At 35.9% G+C, this 18,703-nt stretch overlaps 2 protein-coding genes across 2 annotated transcripts in view; one reads left to right on the top strand and one right to left on the bottom strand.

Moving 5' to 3' along the window:
* Positions 1-1,110: 1,110 nt before the first annotated feature.
* Positions 1,111-7,709, top strand: LOC132178743 (uncharacterized). Its single transcript, XM_059591266.1, has 8 exons — positions 1,111-1,353; positions 2,594-2,662; positions 3,324-3,444; positions 4,169-4,250; positions 4,360-4,435; positions 6,394-6,579; positions 6,811-6,939; positions 7,336-7,709. The coding sequence occupies exons 1-8, from the start codon at positions 1,273-1,275 to the stop codon at positions 7,495-7,497; spliced, it is 906 nt and encodes a 301-aa protein (XP_059447249.1). The 5' UTR covers positions 1,111-1,272; the 3' UTR covers positions 7,498-7,709.
* Positions 7,710-8,422: 713 nt separating this feature from the next.
* The window catches only part of LOC132177136 (cullin-associated NEDD8-dissociated protein 1), a 23,976-nt gene continuing 13,695 nt past the window's right edge, over positions 8,423-18,703 (bottom strand). The window contains exons 15-29 of the mRNA XM_059589361.1: positions 15,989-16,099; positions 15,828-15,911; positions 15,619-15,759; positions 15,010-15,102; positions 14,751-14,872; positions 14,475-14,637; positions 14,157-14,396; positions 13,249-13,497; positions 12,987-13,163; positions 12,732-12,878; positions 12,463-12,579; positions 11,529-11,697; positions 10,993-11,070; positions 10,770-10,908; positions 8,423-8,999 (exon numbers count right to left, since the gene is read on the bottom strand). Coding sequence (XP_059445344.1) covers positions 8,903-8,999; positions 10,770-10,908; positions 10,993-11,070; positions 11,529-11,697; positions 12,463-12,579; positions 12,732-12,878; positions 12,987-13,163; positions 13,249-13,497; positions 14,157-14,396; positions 14,475-14,637; positions 14,751-14,872; positions 15,010-15,102; positions 15,619-15,759; positions 15,828-15,911; positions 15,989-16,099 — 2,127 coding nt within the window. The 3' untranslated portion in view covers positions 8,423-8,902. The remainder of the gene's footprint in view (positions 9,000-10,769; positions 10,909-10,992; positions 11,071-11,528; positions 11,698-12,462; positions 12,580-12,731; positions 12,879-12,986; positions 13,164-13,248; positions 13,498-14,156; positions 14,397-14,474; positions 14,638-14,750; positions 14,873-15,009; positions 15,103-15,618; positions 15,760-15,827; positions 15,912-15,988; positions 16,100-18,703) is intronic.

The raw sequence follows: 18,703 nt of genomic DNA, 5'->3' as shown, positions 1-18,703 counted from the left end.
TGGTATTAGAGCTACCACAATGTTTGTATCATTAGGTATCAGAGTCACCATCATGCTAAGTACGAAATCGGATGTAACTCGTTGATGAGGCAACCTAAATCGAATAAATTACATACGGAAATGATTAGTCCAAAGTTTTAGAGGAGGCAGCCTATAAGCTGTTAATATGCGATGGAGCTGAATGTCAAAATTACATATGGAAATGATTAGTCCAAAGTTTATCTACATGTTGGGATTAAAACTTATGGATAACTAAATAAATTCTTAATTGAAATGCAAACTTAAATCAAATCAATCAACCACATAAAGTCAAATGACCATTATGGTTCGTGGGTTACCATTTACGAAGGTACGTGTTGACTGTTGATTCGACAAAAATGATGGAACCATGTAGCAAAAACGATTTGACCGGATATGATCGTTATTCTAGTGATTCTATTCTTTGAAAAAAAAGAGTTGAAGCAATTAATTGAAAGTTAAAAATAAAGAACACAAAGAATGTGAAAATATTCTTTGAAAGAAAAGAGAGAGTTAAAAAAAATTGAACAACTAAGCAGTAAGTATGAGACAAACGACAAGAGATAAAAAAAAAAAAAATTATTTGAAATTATTATTAATCTTAATTAAAAAGGAAAAAAAAACAGTTACATTGCAAGACGAGAAAACGTTTTTCTCTAATCTAATATATTAAATTAACATCTATCCAAAATGTATGTGATTATCACATGCATATTTAATTATCATATACATATTTAATCGATTAAATTAGAATAATTTTCTTTAACTCAGTTTAAAGGAAGGCTTTGTCGGTTACAAATCAAAAAGAAAAGCCTTCGATTATATAAAAAGGCCTATGTTTTAGTAATATTCTATTATGTTCTTCTCCATATGATATATGATTAGTGAAGATGTTATTTATGATTAGCAAAATTGTCAAAAAGAAGATATGAGAATTTACATAAATGGGTGTTTATCATAAAAGAAACTTGCATCAACTAAACAAGATCCAAACCTAAACCTGGCCCAAGAAGTTGAAGTTCGGCCCACAACAGGCCCATTTGTTGCGTCTAAAGTCCGACCCCCCTCTCTCTGTGTGTAGATGTTAGAGAAGGGTTTCTGGTTTGTAGTTTCATCGTTATTCTTTCGCGTTCTCTTCTCTTCTTTGCGTTCTTTGTACAAAGTCTGTCCATCGGAGAATAATTGTTTGAATAAAACATAAAAATAAAAAAAATTGAAATTGAAGTAAAAAATTAAAATAAAATTTAGAAAAAAATGCAAGGAGGAGGAGGAGAAGAGGTGAGCATAGAAGAGTTGGCCTCAAATCTCGCGACCTACGAGGATCAGCTTCATCAGGTGCCTCATATTTTTCTTTTTCTTTTTTCAATTTCAATGTTTATATGTTCATTTTTCTTGCTTCGATTCTATATGGTTTCGATTAGGTTTCATGCTTGAAGGCTTCGAATTCGCTTACTTCTTTTTTTTTTTTTTTTAAATTCGAATTACAGTTTTGTATTGTTTTCATTTTCTGTAAATACTGTTTTCTACTTATGTGCGTGTGTTGTGTTTGGTAGCTGAGAAACCAGAAGAAAAGAAAAGAAGAGAATATAAAAATAAAATTAAAATTCTATATATTTTGTCACCGAGAAAAGACGAGCTAAGTGCAGCACAACTATAACTAACTAACTCAAGTTTTTTTTTTGGTCGTTTTTCTCTATGAGTAGTGCTTATAAAGGATAATCAGTTTTCTGTTCTTCTGACTAATCTATTGCGCCTTAAAATCTTCTTGTTTACTATACTCACTGTTTCTGAAATTTAAACACAGAGAGAACCCAATATACAGTTGTTTTCTTGAATTTCTAGTTCAATGCTCTGTGTTGCATAGTAACACATGTTTGAATATACATTATTTATCAAAAAAGAAAAAAGAAAAAAGGATAATGTTTAGTAAGACAAAATTTTAGAAATATTATCCCTGCCCTGCCATTTTATGATTGTCCTCTAATTTAGAGCCTCCAATCTTGCCTGGTTCGATTAGAAGTTAAGGTAAGGAGGTTTTTGTGGTGTCAGTGCCACTTTACTATTGACATCTATAAAAACTGACAACATGCCATTTGTTCTTGTATTGCAAGTCAAGAACCAAAAAAAAATAATAATAATACAGAACTTTGGACATGATGCTTAATGGGGTCCTTTTGTATGCATTTCGTATAATAGCCTCTCTTGGATTTCCTTAATGCATTATTGGTTACCAGAGAAAAAGATAATGGTACTTATGCTAACAGAAAAATAATGGAAACCAAACAAAGACATAATAGGCTACGCTATTGCTGCTACTTGTGAAACATTGAATGGGAGTTTCTGATTCTTTGTGGTCAATCCTTTGTATTTAAAGGATCAGGAAACTGGTGTTATAGGCTGTGTAAGTTGGTTTACTATTCTTCTTTTCTATGTTCCTGAAAGCTTGCCTGCCCAGCTTGTAAGAATTTTTTTTTTTAATAACTAAATATATGCTGTAGGTTGTGGGCTGATGGACTCTATATATTGTTGTCCATATGTTATTTGTGTAATGACTTCTGCATCACCTGTGGAACAGGTCAGACAGCTTTTGGTTGATGATCCTGGAAACTCCGAATATGTGGACATGGAAAGGGAGCTCAAAGAGGTAGTTATTGTATTATGGCTGTATTCTTTTGGTTTTTCTTTTTCAATTCCTTAAAAAATTTGCCTTGACATAGATATGATCTCTTATAAATCTATATATATGGGTTCTCTTTTATCCTTAGTCTGTCACTTAAGATTTGAATGATTGTTTTTAGAAATGTAGTCAACCTCTGTCAAACGCTAGGGTCACATTGTCTAGTCTTTTGTGCAACTTTCTTTCTTTTATTTCTCTACCCTCTCTCTTTTGAAGGAATCAAAATGTTGCTCACAAAAGCAACATCAATTAACTTCTAATGGCAGTTGTGGAGGTTTATTTTTCATTTCAGGACTGAAAAGGTGAGGATGATTTTTATGTTAAATAAAGTTCGTAGACTTCAGGGATGGGAACCCTGTGGAGAATGAGAAAGTTATTTGGATCTATATGTGACAACTGAGAATTTCGTCAAGATGCACATCACTTCTATCTTGGTTCCTGTGCAGGTGTGCTATGTGTCGTGATGGCCAGCCTGCTCTCTTCCTCTCACCTGATTTCAGATGTTCACACTGAGATTCTTAGTTCGAAATATGACGTTAATTTGGCCTTATGGTGTTACTAATAGTATGAATGTTCATATGTATTCTTGTGTGAATTTTGAGCTAGGGCTAAAGTTGTGTTGATGCAGGTGATTGCTTTGACGGAAGAACTCCTTGCAACTGCAAAGCAAAATGATATTTCTGGATCAGATATGGGGACTAGTGGTAGAGTGTCTCCAAGTTTGCTTCAGTCTAAGGGTAATAAAATGGTAAATCCACATCCTTTTGATTTATTTTTGTGTTTGGTTCTTGGGAGGAAAATGCGCTTTGTTTCCTCATGAAGGCAGAAATTATGTGTTAGAATGGGGAATTTTTTAAATGCAACTTCTGGATTTGGCTTCTATTTAAAATATAGAAGTTCTGTTTTTTAAATTGAGTTTAAAAGGATATACTGGCTAGAAATTCGTTGTCTTGCTATTAATTCCAGAGATTATATGAATGTTACTATGTGTTATTCTTAATTTTTCCTCCAAAAGTTATGGTTTGCCTATTATTTGGAATCTCATTTTTGGTTCTGGGGGATGGATGGTTTCTGTTTCACAATGTTGTGCTGTTACGCATGATGATATAACATGGTGTCTTGCATTTTATTTTGTGTGCAATTGTCATATCACTTGCCATGGCTTAGATAAGGAATTATGTTTCTTGAATTTATGTGCAATCATCACATTGCAATGTCATCGTTGGAACAAACCATCCAATATGACTGGTGTGGGGCTACAGAATGGGGATATTGTCCTTGCTTCATACTGTTATTGCAGCTGAGGATTGTATTGATTCCGTACTTCATTACCTTTTGTAATTGCCGAAGTGTTCATCCAACATTTACTGTTTTTTCTTTATACTGATGGTAAATACATGTTGGCTGTTTATGTTGTTATGTGTTTTTGGGTGATTCCTCACTTTCTCTGGTGATAATATTCCTCCCCTCTGGACTCAGGAAGCATGTCCGATTATCACGCAAACTTACCCATTGGCACTAGAGTTCAAGCTGTTTGGAGTGATGATGGGGAGTGGTATGTGAAAAAAATAGAGATGTCTGAATTTCTTTCAAATTGTGTTTAAGTTTTTCTTTCCCATTTGTTTTACCTTTGGTTTCCTGTGTTTGATTAGTTGAATGTTCAGGTATGATGGAACAATTGAGGCGCATACTCCAAATGGCTTTTATATTTGCTATGATGGATGGGGGAACAGAGAAGAGGTATGATTTCTGTAGCCACAGTTTTGAATCATCAAGTCTTTGTTCCTTAATGCATCCTCTTCCTCTATCCTCATCATGTTGCATCCAGCTTGCCACTAGCATTTACATTTGTTCAAATTTTTTATCAGGAAAAGTAAAGCTTGTCATTTGAGAAAAGTGCTTGCCCAGATTCTCATAGCTTAACATAAGGCATGATGCACCATTGTGAAACCTGAAACGTTTAAGTTCTTAGCTAGCTCAAGATCTTTTATCCTTGAATAACAACTTTCCAAATTTATTCTTTATATCATGAAGCTTTTATTTAGTGTTGCTATTCAACATGCAGCAAGTTCCATAACATGGGTGTCAAAATTTGGAGGCCACTCAATCATGGGTTTTGGGGAGAGTAGTTGGCTTGCTGCCATTGGTATATTCACCCTCTTTTTTCATTTGATACATTATATCACTTGGTCCCATGGGCTATACAGGCTTGGGAGAGCCCTTCCCCTATACCTTTGCATACCTAGGCAAGGCAGAATTGGATACGAAGTTTTTTATGATGTCATGAAACTTTTAACACCTAACTTAACTGGCACCTTCATTGTTACCCATTTGTCTTTAACTCTTTCTTCTTATTTTCCCTTTCTTCGCCTTCTTTATTGTTTGCCCTGTACTTTTCCTTTTACTCATTTAATGCAATCATACAATTGTACTTTTCTGAAAGCAATCATCATAACCACAACAAGCCCGTCCCTTGTCTCATATGAACTCCACTGCAATGGCTCTACCATTAATACCACCTTTAGTATGATGTACAGCCATTGACAACCACTACATTGTCATATTAACCTTTATTGCAATACCATCTTCACTGTAGCCATCCGGTTGTCATTATACTTATTATAACCACTTTGCGGAATCATTTCCACCAGTATCAAATCCTCTTTTTCTTTGCCAAGGGGTTGTATAACAAACTTTTTATGATAGAGCATTCGGAGGATGATAGCTGATGATGCTCTTATGCAAGTGACTTCAGTGGGCCATCTATATTTTTCTCCTGTGCCTCATCCTATAAAAGAGTCAACTGTTACAATTTTTGCATATATGGGACAAAAAGAAATTTTTTATGGAGGAAATGATTTTAATGATAAGTAGATGACACTTATTTTGGGTAAGTAGAGAACTTATTCAATAATAAAAGGAAATATCAAATTTTGATAAATGTGGATAGAAACAAATATGTGAATAGCTGATTAGATGCATGCGCCATTTCCTAGAGCAACCCTTTGCTAATAGGAAAAAGTGTAGATGTTAAATTTTCATGGGTGGGGTGTCACTAGCCTGTTTTTATTGTGTGAATTTGTTAGGGATGCATGGGTGCATGGGACAACTCTTTTGCACTTTCTTATGAATGAGAGTGTCATTGACTTGTCAAATAATAATAATAATAATAACGTCATTGATGTTGCAGGTTCTCTCTCATATGAGGATTGTAAATGACATCAAATAAGTGGCATATCAAATGAGATAATTGATTAACTATTTTTTATTTAGTAATTATCTATTTTAATTAGATAGTTAATCAATTAACTAATTATAATAGATAATTGATTAACTATACTACCTTTTTCTTGAAACTATCCTTGAAATGCTGTAAAACGCCTCCCCTACCCCCCCACCAACAAAAAAAAGGGTTAGCTTCTGTTAAAAGTTAATTAAATTGTTTCTCCATCCATATAAAACTTAAACAGGATAAATTTAAAGAAAATTTCATTATCAATATTATCTTTTAAGTTAATGCATGAGATTATGAATCCCTTTTATAGATATTGGTCTTCTCTTTTGCCCTTGCATACTAGCCTGTTCAGATGTTATTAGTTTCCATCTTTTCACTTGCAATTTTTGTAAGTCATATGCTTTTTTTGAATAGACTTAGATCAACAGCAGCATTGAATATTACTCACGACTGCTAATTCTAGGTGGATCCTGCCAATGTAAGGCCAATTGAAGAGGGTGTTGTCAATACTTTGGCTGAAGCTGAGAGAGTGGCAGAAGCTACCAAACAAGCTATCAAACGTAAGATTGCACTAGCTGCTTCCATGGACTTCCAGTCACGGAGTTTACCAGCGAAGCTTCGTATAGATCCTACTGACCCGGAGGATGTGGTAAGTTGTGCATGCTACTTACCATTAAAGAACAATGGATATCTATATAACTGGAGCTGACAATCTTTTTGCTCAGTCTGATATCATTAGTTTTCTGATATTTGACAGGCTTAAACAAACTTGTCACAATAGTTATAGTGGGATGCTTAAGATTTATATGATTCTTATAATTTTTTTTTTCACCCTTATTATGATGTGTATTTTTATGCTTGCTAACTACAACCCCTACAGAAATCTGCCAAGCGTAAGAAGATACACGCTTTTAAGTCAAAGATGCGGCTGGAGCAACTTGAAGTAACACAAAATAAGCGGCAGAATGCCTGGCAGCAGTTCCAAACAACCAAAGGCAAGACTAAGAAGGTACGTTTCTCAGAGATTTTTACATTTTGATACGCACCTGCAGTATGCACTGAACTTCACTAATCTTTATTTTCTTAGTGAAACCCTCCCGCCCCCTCACTTTTCTAGACAATTTCACACCTTGATTCATTCTCACTAGATTAGAACTCCGAATATATTTGGAGTAATGCTATTTAGGAGACTATTATACAATTTTGTTTTATTTTATTTTATATTATTAAATGCTGATTCAAGAGTTAATTTTCATTGTCACATCAAGTTGTATGACAGTTGTATAATAGTCTAAACCATATTACTCGTATATTTATATATTATTCGTTGATTCCATCCCACTATATTACTGAGTGCATGTTATTCTTTGTTCCCTAATTTGTAGTTTCCTGATTACATTGTCAGATTGGTTTCTTTTCTGGGCGTAAGCGGGAGAGCATCTTCAAGTCTCCTGAAGACCCGTTTGGTAAGGTTGGCGTGACTGGAAGTGGAAAGGGTTTGACAGAATTTCAGAAGAGGGAAAAGCACTTGCATCTCAAGGGAGCGACTGTTGAGGCTGATGAGTAGGTTAAGAGTTTCCCATTTGCTCTGTATCTACTTAATCTACCTCCTTGCTGAACTATCGAGCCTTGAAACAAAATATTCCTGATTGTGCAAGGAGATAATCTTTTCTTTTATTTCCTTTTTTCTTTTTTCTTTTTTTTGTGCAATTCGATCTTTAGCATGGAGTTAAACTTTGGGAGGCGGTGTTTAAATGAAACAAATCTCCTCTTCTCAGATGGCTCTTGTTGCTGTTATACTGTGTTTAGTTCTCTTCAGTTCTCTTCAATATGACGCCAAAAGTTGTTTCAAAACCAATGCCCAGTGTGCTGTATTCCAATTATAAGCATGTTATATACGCCCGACGCAAGATTTGGCTATCTTCAAACAAGGTAGATAGAGTAGCCACTATGTGACGAAGATCTCTTCATCTTTGCCTCTGAAACTCGAATGGCCTCCCGGGCTTGAGGACAAAGATCTGTCCAAACAGATCTTCATCTGTGTTCTTCAGCTCTATACTTGCAACTTATCTGTTCGGCTTAATTTTTCAATCGAGACAACTATTCATCTTTGTCTCCCGACGAAGACAAAGAGATCGAGCAAAGAATAGATACAAATGATCTGTTGTCTTCGACCGAAGAACAAAGAACAGATCTTAAAGTACGCTCATTATCATTCATACAGAAATCAACCCAAAAACCATTTGAAGCCAACCACGTGGGTCAAAACGGGGTTGGATTTCAGAAACTGCGTTGTTTGCCAACCCGACTTAAGAGGTCAAACATGATGTTTGTCATCTTTTGATTAACCAAAAAAGCACAACAAAAAATGGAACGATCAACGCATACCAATGGTTTTAAGGCGTCTGTTGTATCTCTATTTTATTTCACAATAAAATTTTAAGATCAAGGCATTAGCGAGAGAAAGAGTCAAGGGGAACAAGGAAGTTCACTACAGCTGCAAGGGAAGATAATCATATGTAAGCTGACACGACCAAGTTCTAATGACAAATATCTATCGGATTGCATTTCCATATCTGGTCATAAATACAAGTAATTGTGTACTCAACTTGTTCTCCGCCTCAAATGACAAAAAAATCTGCATTTCTTCAACCCAAACCAGGCAGAGGGATCAGGAATGGGGGAAGAGTAATGGTCATGAGATCATATATAATCAAATGAAAGATGCATACTCTATACAGGGAAAACTATAAACCAGTCTTCGCATGAGAAGAACATGGTGATCTGGTTCTTTTCTTGGTCCCTCAAAGCCCCATTCTTACACATGAATCAGTGGGGTTACAACTACTTCTTTCTTCTGCCCAAAAAAAAGCATCCTCCACTCCATGCAGCAAAAGGGCGATGTTCTATTCCTCATTCCTTGCGGGAGAACTCCAATAAAACACTATTCTAGCGATGGTTTGACATGTCTATCACTCATTCCTGATGGAATAGTACTTTTCACATAGTGCAGGAGATCTCAATATTTCAGTCATAAGGTTCTTGAATTTAAGGCTGCAATCTCCTCCACTGCAGAATAACAGGATGTAGTAAAGCATTAGAAGATTCACTGATATCACACGCACACACGCAGAGAGAGAGAGAGAGAGAGAGAGAGAGAGTCAGCTCAACCGAAGTTGAGTAATCACTTTGAGGTACGATGACAAGACTATATAGTTTAAAGTGAAGCCTCAGTTCTCAACTTATTCTTGCTTCAAAGCAATAAAATAGTCACTTTAACTATTTAACCACACGTTTTATGATGAGACAAGCTACTTCACCAATGGAGAATCTAGGTCCTCAACTTACTCCTGCTTAAAGCAACTATTATGTGATTCAAAGTCTGATTCCCAAGTCGAAAAGTGAATTTACTCAACAAGTTGAAGGACATGATGAAAATTCTATACCTGTCCATGAATCAACACCAACATAGGGGAATCATGGAGTTCTAGAAGCTAAATTTTTATAAAAAGTACTTTTACCTTTAGTATCCTAAGTTTTTAAATTGCATTAGTACTCTTAAAGAATGCAGGTTAGGCCTAAAGAAGGATGTTTAATTTCATTATTTAGTATGATATACTTGCATGCTTGGCTTTGGATCCAGATAATAGATTGGGTAATATCTAGCCTTCGGTTGCTGTCAACTAACTTAGCTGGAAAAAGTTTAGTATTGTCATATAAGAAACCTGGGAGACAATCCTATACCATCCAGGGAATGAAGGGATTAAGGTAAAAATGAGGCTACCTACAATTATATAGCTCAAAGAGCCTTTGAATGACCAAAACGAAAATCTCCCATCTTCTGATTTAAGTAAACATGGCCCTAGTAAGGTAAAAACACAAAAAAAAAAATGATGTATGGATGTTCATACTCTTGAGTTCCATAACACATTGTTATGCAGAAACACATGCTCACAACAAAGTCTAAAATCAGAGTACCCCAAAAAAAAAAAAAAAAAAAACACAACACAAAAAGGTCTTCAGGAGGATTGTATCTCTACTAAGCATGACAAGAAGTTGGTATGTCAAGTTTCTTGGATAAAGTGGCACGAGAAAACCAATGGACAGATCAGGTAAGTCGAATCTGCATTGTCATAATTTTCTCTAAGGGAGCAAAATACATCTTTAAGGGATGGGGAAAAGAAAGGTCTTCAAGGGATTGAATACCCTACTAAGCATGAAGGACAACCCCTATATTAAACCCCTGGAATGCAGGAACAAAAGACAAAAATTAGATAAATCCGGTAAGATTGATTAAAGTTTTGCTAATTTTTTTTTTATAAGTAAAAAATATTTTATAAAAAAAAGCATAAGGCGGCCCTAAGTATAGCCAAAGCTAGCCCACCAAAGTCCCCGAACTAAGAATCCTTTTTGATAAGAACCCCCAAAAGAGAATCTTCAGACCCAAAGAAACCCTAAAACCCAACTAGGGCCCAAGCCTCTAGTTCCCCAAAGAAACCCTAGACCCGCATCATAGTAGCTTTATTTCTAGAAAATTTTGTCCGGCAGTTTTCCACACAGTAGAAATCTTAATCCAACCAGTGTGACAATCCTAAGCAAATATGCAATCACCGAAAAGGATCGGTTTAAGCAAAAATCTCAATTAAACGACCCTTCCCTCTATAGACTCAGAATTTTGGTCAACAAAGCAATGGGTTTTAACAATAATTAAGACCATGCGCCCTCTGCAAACCCCCACCACAAGAAAAAAGAAAAACTTTAATCAGGAAATCAAATCAGAAACGCACAAAAAAACCAAATAACAATCAGGAAATCAAAACATCCAGATAAGCACTAAACCTTATGCGATTCAAGGATGCAATTGCGCGAAGAGCACTGCGGATCATGTCTTCATTACGATCCACTTCTTGCTTGACAGCATCTTGCTTTGGCTTAAAATTTATAGTCTTCTGCAGAGGATCCACCAACGAGTCCAACACTGAAGGATGCAAAACTAACATCAGATAAAAATATTTGGTGCTCATCTGAATCTTAGTAGAGCTAAATCAATGAAATCACTGACCTGCCAGTACAGCAGATGGGCACTTATCTGCAAGTTTTGAGAGGATAAGGTGGCAAGGCATTTTCACATCATAATGATCTGGAAGAGACGGACCAAAATTTGTTGTGAAAAGCAATAAAAAACACAAACCCCATTCAATCTTCACATAAGCATGAAAACAACCAAAGTAATTCCTCCTATTCAGTCATGAACACAAATCCTCAATTATGGGACTGAATAACTACATATAAAATGATTCATCTTACAGTACGTACTTAGAAACCAATCAAAAGACAGAAGTATTCTCAAAAGAGGTAAATTAATAATCATTTGGAGCACAACCTCCAATCACATATAAATATTAACTCATTTGAAGATATGCCCTGTGAAAAGGAGCTGAATTCTGATACAAATGGATAAAGTAAATCGCAGTTTTATCTTACTATAAATTGAAATTAAACATCACTGACCACCACAAAAATCCAAATCAATAAGAAAGGTAAATTAAATAAGAATGAAAAATGGAAGGCAGCAAAATTACTCAAATTACAACTCACCATCCAGACCAGATTTGAGGTAAGGAACAATAAAAGATGAAGGATTCACTTGATCAAGACAACTATCCAGCAATGTGTCCACACATTCAAAAGCAGCCTTTCTCAACTCAAGTCCATCATCCACAATATGCTTGAAAGGACCAAGATCAACTGTCCTTATCAATTCTTGCTGCAACAGGAATTAGAAAACAGAACATTGGACCAATTAGATCTAATACTGGTTACTCTAGAAGTAACAAAGGCATGAATGTCCAGCTACACCGGTAAGAAAGAGCAAAGGTGTACACAGAACAGCTGAATAATCATGCATAAGCTATCTCACGTACACATAATTAAGTGCTAGAAGTAAAACATAACGGCTACTGTGGGGATTGCATAAGTTATGATATAATCCTAATCCACCTGAGCAACTGGGACATTAAAAAACAGCTGACAAGAAAACAAGCAGAACATGAAGAGAAAATTATCCAACGATATGCAATAAAAGCACACTCCAAAAACATACAGTCCAATCCATTAACAGGCTGTATCAAGAATGATGCCAACAGTCTCGTTTAAGTGTACGTATATAACATGCTTAAAATGGACTCCTCCAAGAACTAGTGAATATTCAGATAAACGGTTCAGAAATAACTCACACCAAGAAGCTAAATAACAACAAAAAGGGAGTACAGCAGTTGGGCAAACAGAAACAGCAGTATCGTTAAAGCAGTGGAATGGTATGAATTGTGTGCGATATAAATGATAACTGCATCATATAAGTTTTACATGCTAATCACAAATACAAGTAACAAAACAAGTCATAGAGGCCAGAAACAACAAATTAATTCTTCTGATATGATATAAATGGTATCATATGCATAGACATTTACAAAAAATTTCAGAAGAAACAAAGCATTCATTCATCATGAATAATGTCAAAATCTTATGTTACCTTAACAATTGTCTGATCATAAAGAAGCGGCAATAATTCTGGAAGAAGCCCCTTAATAAGATTTGGCTTATTGTGAGCAAATGTACTTAAAGCCAACACAGCTGCACGCCTAACATGCTGCATATCCATGGCAAATCAGTAAACCAATAATGTCTGAAAGCCCACACCAACTCAATACTACCCATCTATCCACAAACACATACAGACAACAAATAAAGATACAAGATAGTTTAAAGAAGAATGGTGAGATCTTGAGGTATGAGACTCACCCGGTCATGATCCTTAATAAGCATCAAGAATGATGATATCTCAGGGTATATAATCTCGTCTATCTTCTCAGGCCTCTCAACAATAGAATATTTTACAGCAATGACAACCGTAGCTCTAGTGAATGCAGCTGGACTGGTTGTCCGTACCTAGAGGAAATTAAGAATAGAAAACAAAGACACACCCCGTCAACTGTAAATGTAGAATATCCATCATAAGCTTGAGTAGAAGTGGACAAGGTAAATTGGTCAAAATACCTTAAGTGCAGGAACAAGTTTTGCAGGTTCAATTAGGGCAATTTTCCCCAGACACTCAGCTACAACATTGCGAACACCCTCTTCCTCACTTTCGCAGTGGTTAAAAAGTAACTTAAGAATCTTCTCAACACTAGAATCCTGAAATTCTGCTTTATCAACAGACTGTCTTACAATGACCTACAAGATGCCATTCAGAGAAATGAAAACATTATATAGGAAAATGTCTAGCTCTAAGATAGAATAACAGTTCATGAGCACACACCTCCTTCAAGGAATGAAGCAAAAGATATTGTTTCTTCTGCTGATTATCAATTTGGTCCAAGATAAACGGCAAATACTTGGATAGATTACCAACAGCAATATTTCCAAGAGCATAGGAGGCAGCAGACTTTATCTCTTCAAAGGGAGATTGAAAGGACTCAATAACAATATTCTCTATATGTGCATGGGAGCTTAGATCTTTTCTTCTCCCAATTTCACCAAGGCATAGCAAGGAAAGGTGCTGCTTGGCCTAAAAAGTAATAATGAAAGCAATTGTAAGTGGCAGAATAAAAAAAGATAGTAATATTGGTCTCACAATGTAAAACCAGAAAATGTGTGCGCTGGTGTGTGCGCGAGATAGAGAATTAAAATTTCCTTCAAGCACCAAACATATGCCATCTTTCAGTGTTTAGAGGGGCATCCTGAAACCCTTAGTTATCAATACATTTTTAAAAAGGAAATCTTGAAAATGTGATCACATCTGATAGAATCAGGCATAAAAGAAGAAAAATCCAGTAATCAAAATGAAATATAAAAACCAGCATGCCATTTAGTTTTGACGTACGCGTGTGTGTAAATAAATAAATTTGCATATTCATCTATGTACAGACTAATCCAGCTAACCAACCAACCACATTATGTTTTACTGTCTTATTATATTTTGATCTTTTCATTAACTTCTCATCATCATTAAGTCGATGTATTTTCCATTTCTATCTAGTCATACATCGCGCAACCTACATTAATTTGAAAAACCACAACAGAAGCATAACTCACAAACTCAAAATCTTAAAAATCACAAGAGTCTAATAGAAATGATCACCAAATACTAAAAATCTAGCATCCAACAATGAAGGAATTTTATGCACATGAATGTGAACCTGGTAATGGCTAGAGCAGAAAACTTACTGAATTGGTACTACTGTCATCTTTGAGGATTTCAGTAAGCATTTCAACAGTTGATGAGCATTTCTGATCACCAGCAGCAAGGCAGAGAACAGCCACACATTGAGCTATTGAAAATAAAGCCTGTTTTGCAACACCACCCGACTGTGGAGATGGTTTAGCACTTGAAAGAAGAGAGTCCAGTAAGGCATCAAAACTTGTGTTTGCTGAATAAACTAATGCAGCGAAAAAGTTTTGCAAAGCCTGCAATTGCAACAAGCAAGGGTTTAAACAAGCACATATTATAGATCAAAATGCAATTCAGGTAGAACGCAGATGTACCGAAAGGGCTTGCCCCTGCAGCAACGAGCTTTTGATTAATGTTAGTGCTTGCGGAAGAACTTTGTTTCTAACTGCCAAACCTATATTTGGGCTTGACCTCCTGTCAGCCATCAGGGTGCAACAGAGTTCGAGGGCAAGAGCCGTCATATGCAAGTCTGAATCACTGGCAAATAGGTTATGAAAGATAACTATTATCAGAAAGTAATCTACAAGCCACTAACCTTACCAACTTTAAAATGAAGGGGGAAAATATGAAGTGAAGTATTAAAAGAAAACCTTATCAAAGCTGAAAGTTCCACAATGATAACTTCATAAGCAGATGGACCAATACTATCACCATAAGCAACTATCAGGGAATTTAGGGTTCCCAATGTAGCCTGCCTTAAAGCCCGATTAGCCTATTTTCCAAAATAAGCAAACAAAGTTCAGAAATAAATTTGGCAGTATTGAGTGATTCTCAAATAATGATCACAAGAACTTGAGCATGATTTAAAAAATAACATTATGACAATCACAACCAGAAGGATCTCCATACCTTCCGTAGGAATGCGGTCAGTTCTGCAATTACATGCTCCAAAACACATGATAAATCAATCTGAAGGGGAGAAGCAGCAATGACAGCAAATGCCTATATACAAAACACTAAAGGTCTTTAGATAACCATAATCCAGTGGCATGCACAAACACCCAACCCTCCCACAACCATGCACACACAAAAGCAGGTGTCAGAACACAGGACATTAAATCCTCGCCCTTTCTCCAACTGAGACTCTAGTTATAATGGTATTTAAAAATGGCAACCAATTCAGCATTTCTGCTTACACCCCAACTCACATTTCTAGCATTTCAATGGTGCATCTATGGATGCAACAAATATAAACTCAGTATGTGTTGTGGACAATTAGAAGTGTCGAGGAGGAAGTACATCCAACTACAGGTTCAGAGCTAAATTGGGACAAAGAAAAGACTTAATTATATATATATTTTTTAGAGCAGCCTAGAGATGCTCAGACTGAGTCTTATTTCAGAAGAAATATTACACATATTTAGAAAATAAGGCTCAAGCAAGTGGTATCCACATAGACAAGAAACATTAGCACAAAACCCAGCTAAAAAACATTTCCAGCACATGCAACAGACCAACCTTCACAGCTGTAAGTCGGGTTATCTCATTTCCCATTCTATCAACAAGTACAGGAAGGCAAGCAGGCAATTCTGTGCTGAGGTTATCACCAAATGTTGCCACAACAAGTCCAATGCAAGAGATAGCACACTCCTTAACCTCCTGGAAAAGAAGAAACATGAGACACAACAAAAGCATTCAAGGAGAACACTATGAGAAATTCTACTGACCTGATCTTGATCTTGGTTTGTCAATCGTGACATAATGGCATTGTATATTGGATGAACATAAGCTTTAAAATCAAAGCCCAAACCCTACATCACAAGACCATTTAAAAGATTAGAATAGGCCAAAGAAGATCTCAAACTCCAAAAGAGAACAGCAAAATCACCTCTATATTTGGGCGCACAACACGGACAAGTTCCCCACATACTCTTAATGCCTCAGCCGTAACTTTGTAATAACGCTCACCAACGGCAGATAAAACAGGACCAGAAAGAGCCTGCAAATAACTTGGCTTAAAATGTAACTGAACCAATAATAACACTTTCGCTGTTGTCTACTTCATCAAGATGATGTACAGATCAAAGTTGTACAAATTGCATGAAACATGTAACAGCAGATTACTCCCGAGACATGCTGTTAAGAGGACAGCATAACAATATATTTTAACAAAACACCAATAACACTATGAAGTAATAAGGAATACACACAGAAGAAAAGGCAATCAAGCGTCACAAACTGAGGACTTTGTGATGTAGCATAATTCTCTTACTTTCTTTAAGGCACTAAATTCTAGAGGCATTTAAATACCAAAAGTTCATCAAATGTGAAGCTCTCCTATGCATGAGGATACCAGAATGAAGGTGAAGATGTCTGACCTATTCCAAGAACATGGACTTAGATGGGCCACTTTTTTTTCCCCAATTTGGGGATTTTACAACTTTTTATTAGGAAAGAAGTGTTTTAACTTTGGCTTGCAAAATCTCTACTATGAAAGGAGTCTGCTTAAAAGTAAATAGCTCTACATATAGTAGACAAGATAACAAGTGGCTCAAACTAAAGGAGGACAACCAAAACAAAAGAACAAAATGGACGGATACGTAGGATATTTTTTTCACTTTCCATAAAGCACTAGATTCTAAATGCATTGATCCATCCTACATAGAGGGTAGGATACATAGAATTAAGATGAGGATGTCGGACCTATTACAAGAACATGGACTGAGATCAGCCTCTTTTTGAAAACATGAACATAATTTTGGGGAACCAAGATATATGGTTTGGACTTTGGCTTGCAAATTCGGTAATAAGACTGTCAGAAAAAGAAAATGTCCACAAAGAATGCATCAGGACAATGGGTAGTAAAGTTTGGACTTTGTTTCTGAATACTGTTTACATTTCGACAATGTGCACAGAACTTGAGCAGGGGCCACTTTGAAGCAACGCGCACACACGAGGATTCCTAGCAGAGGTGAAACTAAACCTCTTCACTAAGGCAGCATTGACCTACCAAGTTTGAATGCATCTTAGCCCCCCTTTAAATAGTACAGAAAATATCAACTTCATTCAACTTCAGCATCTTAGCCCCCCTGGAAACTCATAATGCATTTTTTGATGTAAGATGGAAGCTACTACAGGAAATATACGATTTTTTCACAGAATTCAGTAACTAAAATTAATGTGGTGTATCTGGAGAGAGAAATTATTGAAGTTTTGAAAACCGCAAGAGGGCCATGGTGGAATTAAAGGATTTTTCTTTAATACCCTTTACCACTGGATGACTGTCTATGATTACTTTCATATTTCTTGCTTTCATGACTTTATGGTTATTTTTCCTTTTTCTGTTTAAGTATTTATTTTTTATACTTCCAATATACATAAGTTGCGCCCTTGCACTTTTTAATGAAATTAAATTACTTATGAAAATAATTAAATAAATAAAATTCATATTTACTGCTAATACCTTAATGTGAGGGTGGAAAACAGGAGGAGAATGAGAAGCTAAAACCAATCTAGTAAATATAAGAGCTTCAATCTTCAAATTTGAGGTAGAGGATTTGTCCTGGAGAAGAATAGAGAAGAAATTAAGGGAAAGAGGGATAATTCCGCATAAAGGAAAAAAGTAGACAAGTTTCAATACAAACTCTCAGCAGCAGACAATTTACTCACACTTAATGCTTTTTCAATTCCTGGAATGAGTGATCCAATGTGGTCTGCAAGGCAGTCCGGCAAGACAACCACAAGTTCCTTTAAAACAGAAAATGCACCAACCTGCAAACAAATGAAACATTATTAGGCATAATAGGAACATTACCTATGATCCACAACGATCAGTGATTCCTACCTTTGTCTTGATGGATTTCTCACGTAACTGCCTATTTATAGATTTAACTATCTTTGGCACTTCCTGCTTCAATAACCATCTTGGACTGCACAAAATGCCAAAATTTTAGCATTAGCTTCTTCATCAATAACATTAATGCTAGCAAGGAAACCAAGCACCACCAGCAACAATCAGGAAGTGTTGATGAATAAAAAAACCCAGAACTTGGAAAAACAAACCCATTGAAAGGACTGGACCTTAAACATAAAAATGCAGAATATTTAATTATTTCCTCTCCATCCAAAAAAAAAAACCTAGTGACTACTCATCAGAAACACTGGGACATGCTGCCAACTATAATAACATCCCCTGGATGGCGGAGAGTTACCAAGAAACAAAGGATGGGTGAGGAAGAACTAAGAGTCATGATCTTTCAACTATGGACAAAAAAGTGTTAGTGAACCACCTACTTTAATGGGTTTTCTCCACCTTACAGACCAGTATGGAAGAGAAAAAATCACCCATTTTATCCAATGATGAAGCACATTATTCAAACAGGTAATGTATGGCTCCTATACACCTTAATTCTCAACTGGCCTGAAACTACCTTAGGAGTCCAATGATTAAGATTAAACATCTCCACAAAATCATGTCTGTCTATGTTGGTCAGAAGGTAAAATTCCTTGGACAAAAATTTAGATTCAATCTTCAGATGTCCTACACCCATTTAGCTATCAAGCTCTTAACAAAACCATTGAGACGTCAACACCAAAGGCATCT

This window comes from Corylus avellana, chromosome ca4 (assembly GCF_901000735.1).
Source record: "Corylus avellana chromosome ca4, CavTom2PMs-1.0".
Classification (NCBI taxonomy): Eukaryota; Viridiplantae; Streptophyta; class Magnoliopsida; order Fagales; family Betulaceae; genus Corylus; species Corylus avellana.
Note: the sequence above shows the minus strand (reverse complement) of the source record. Positions and strands in the feature narration are given on the sequence as shown.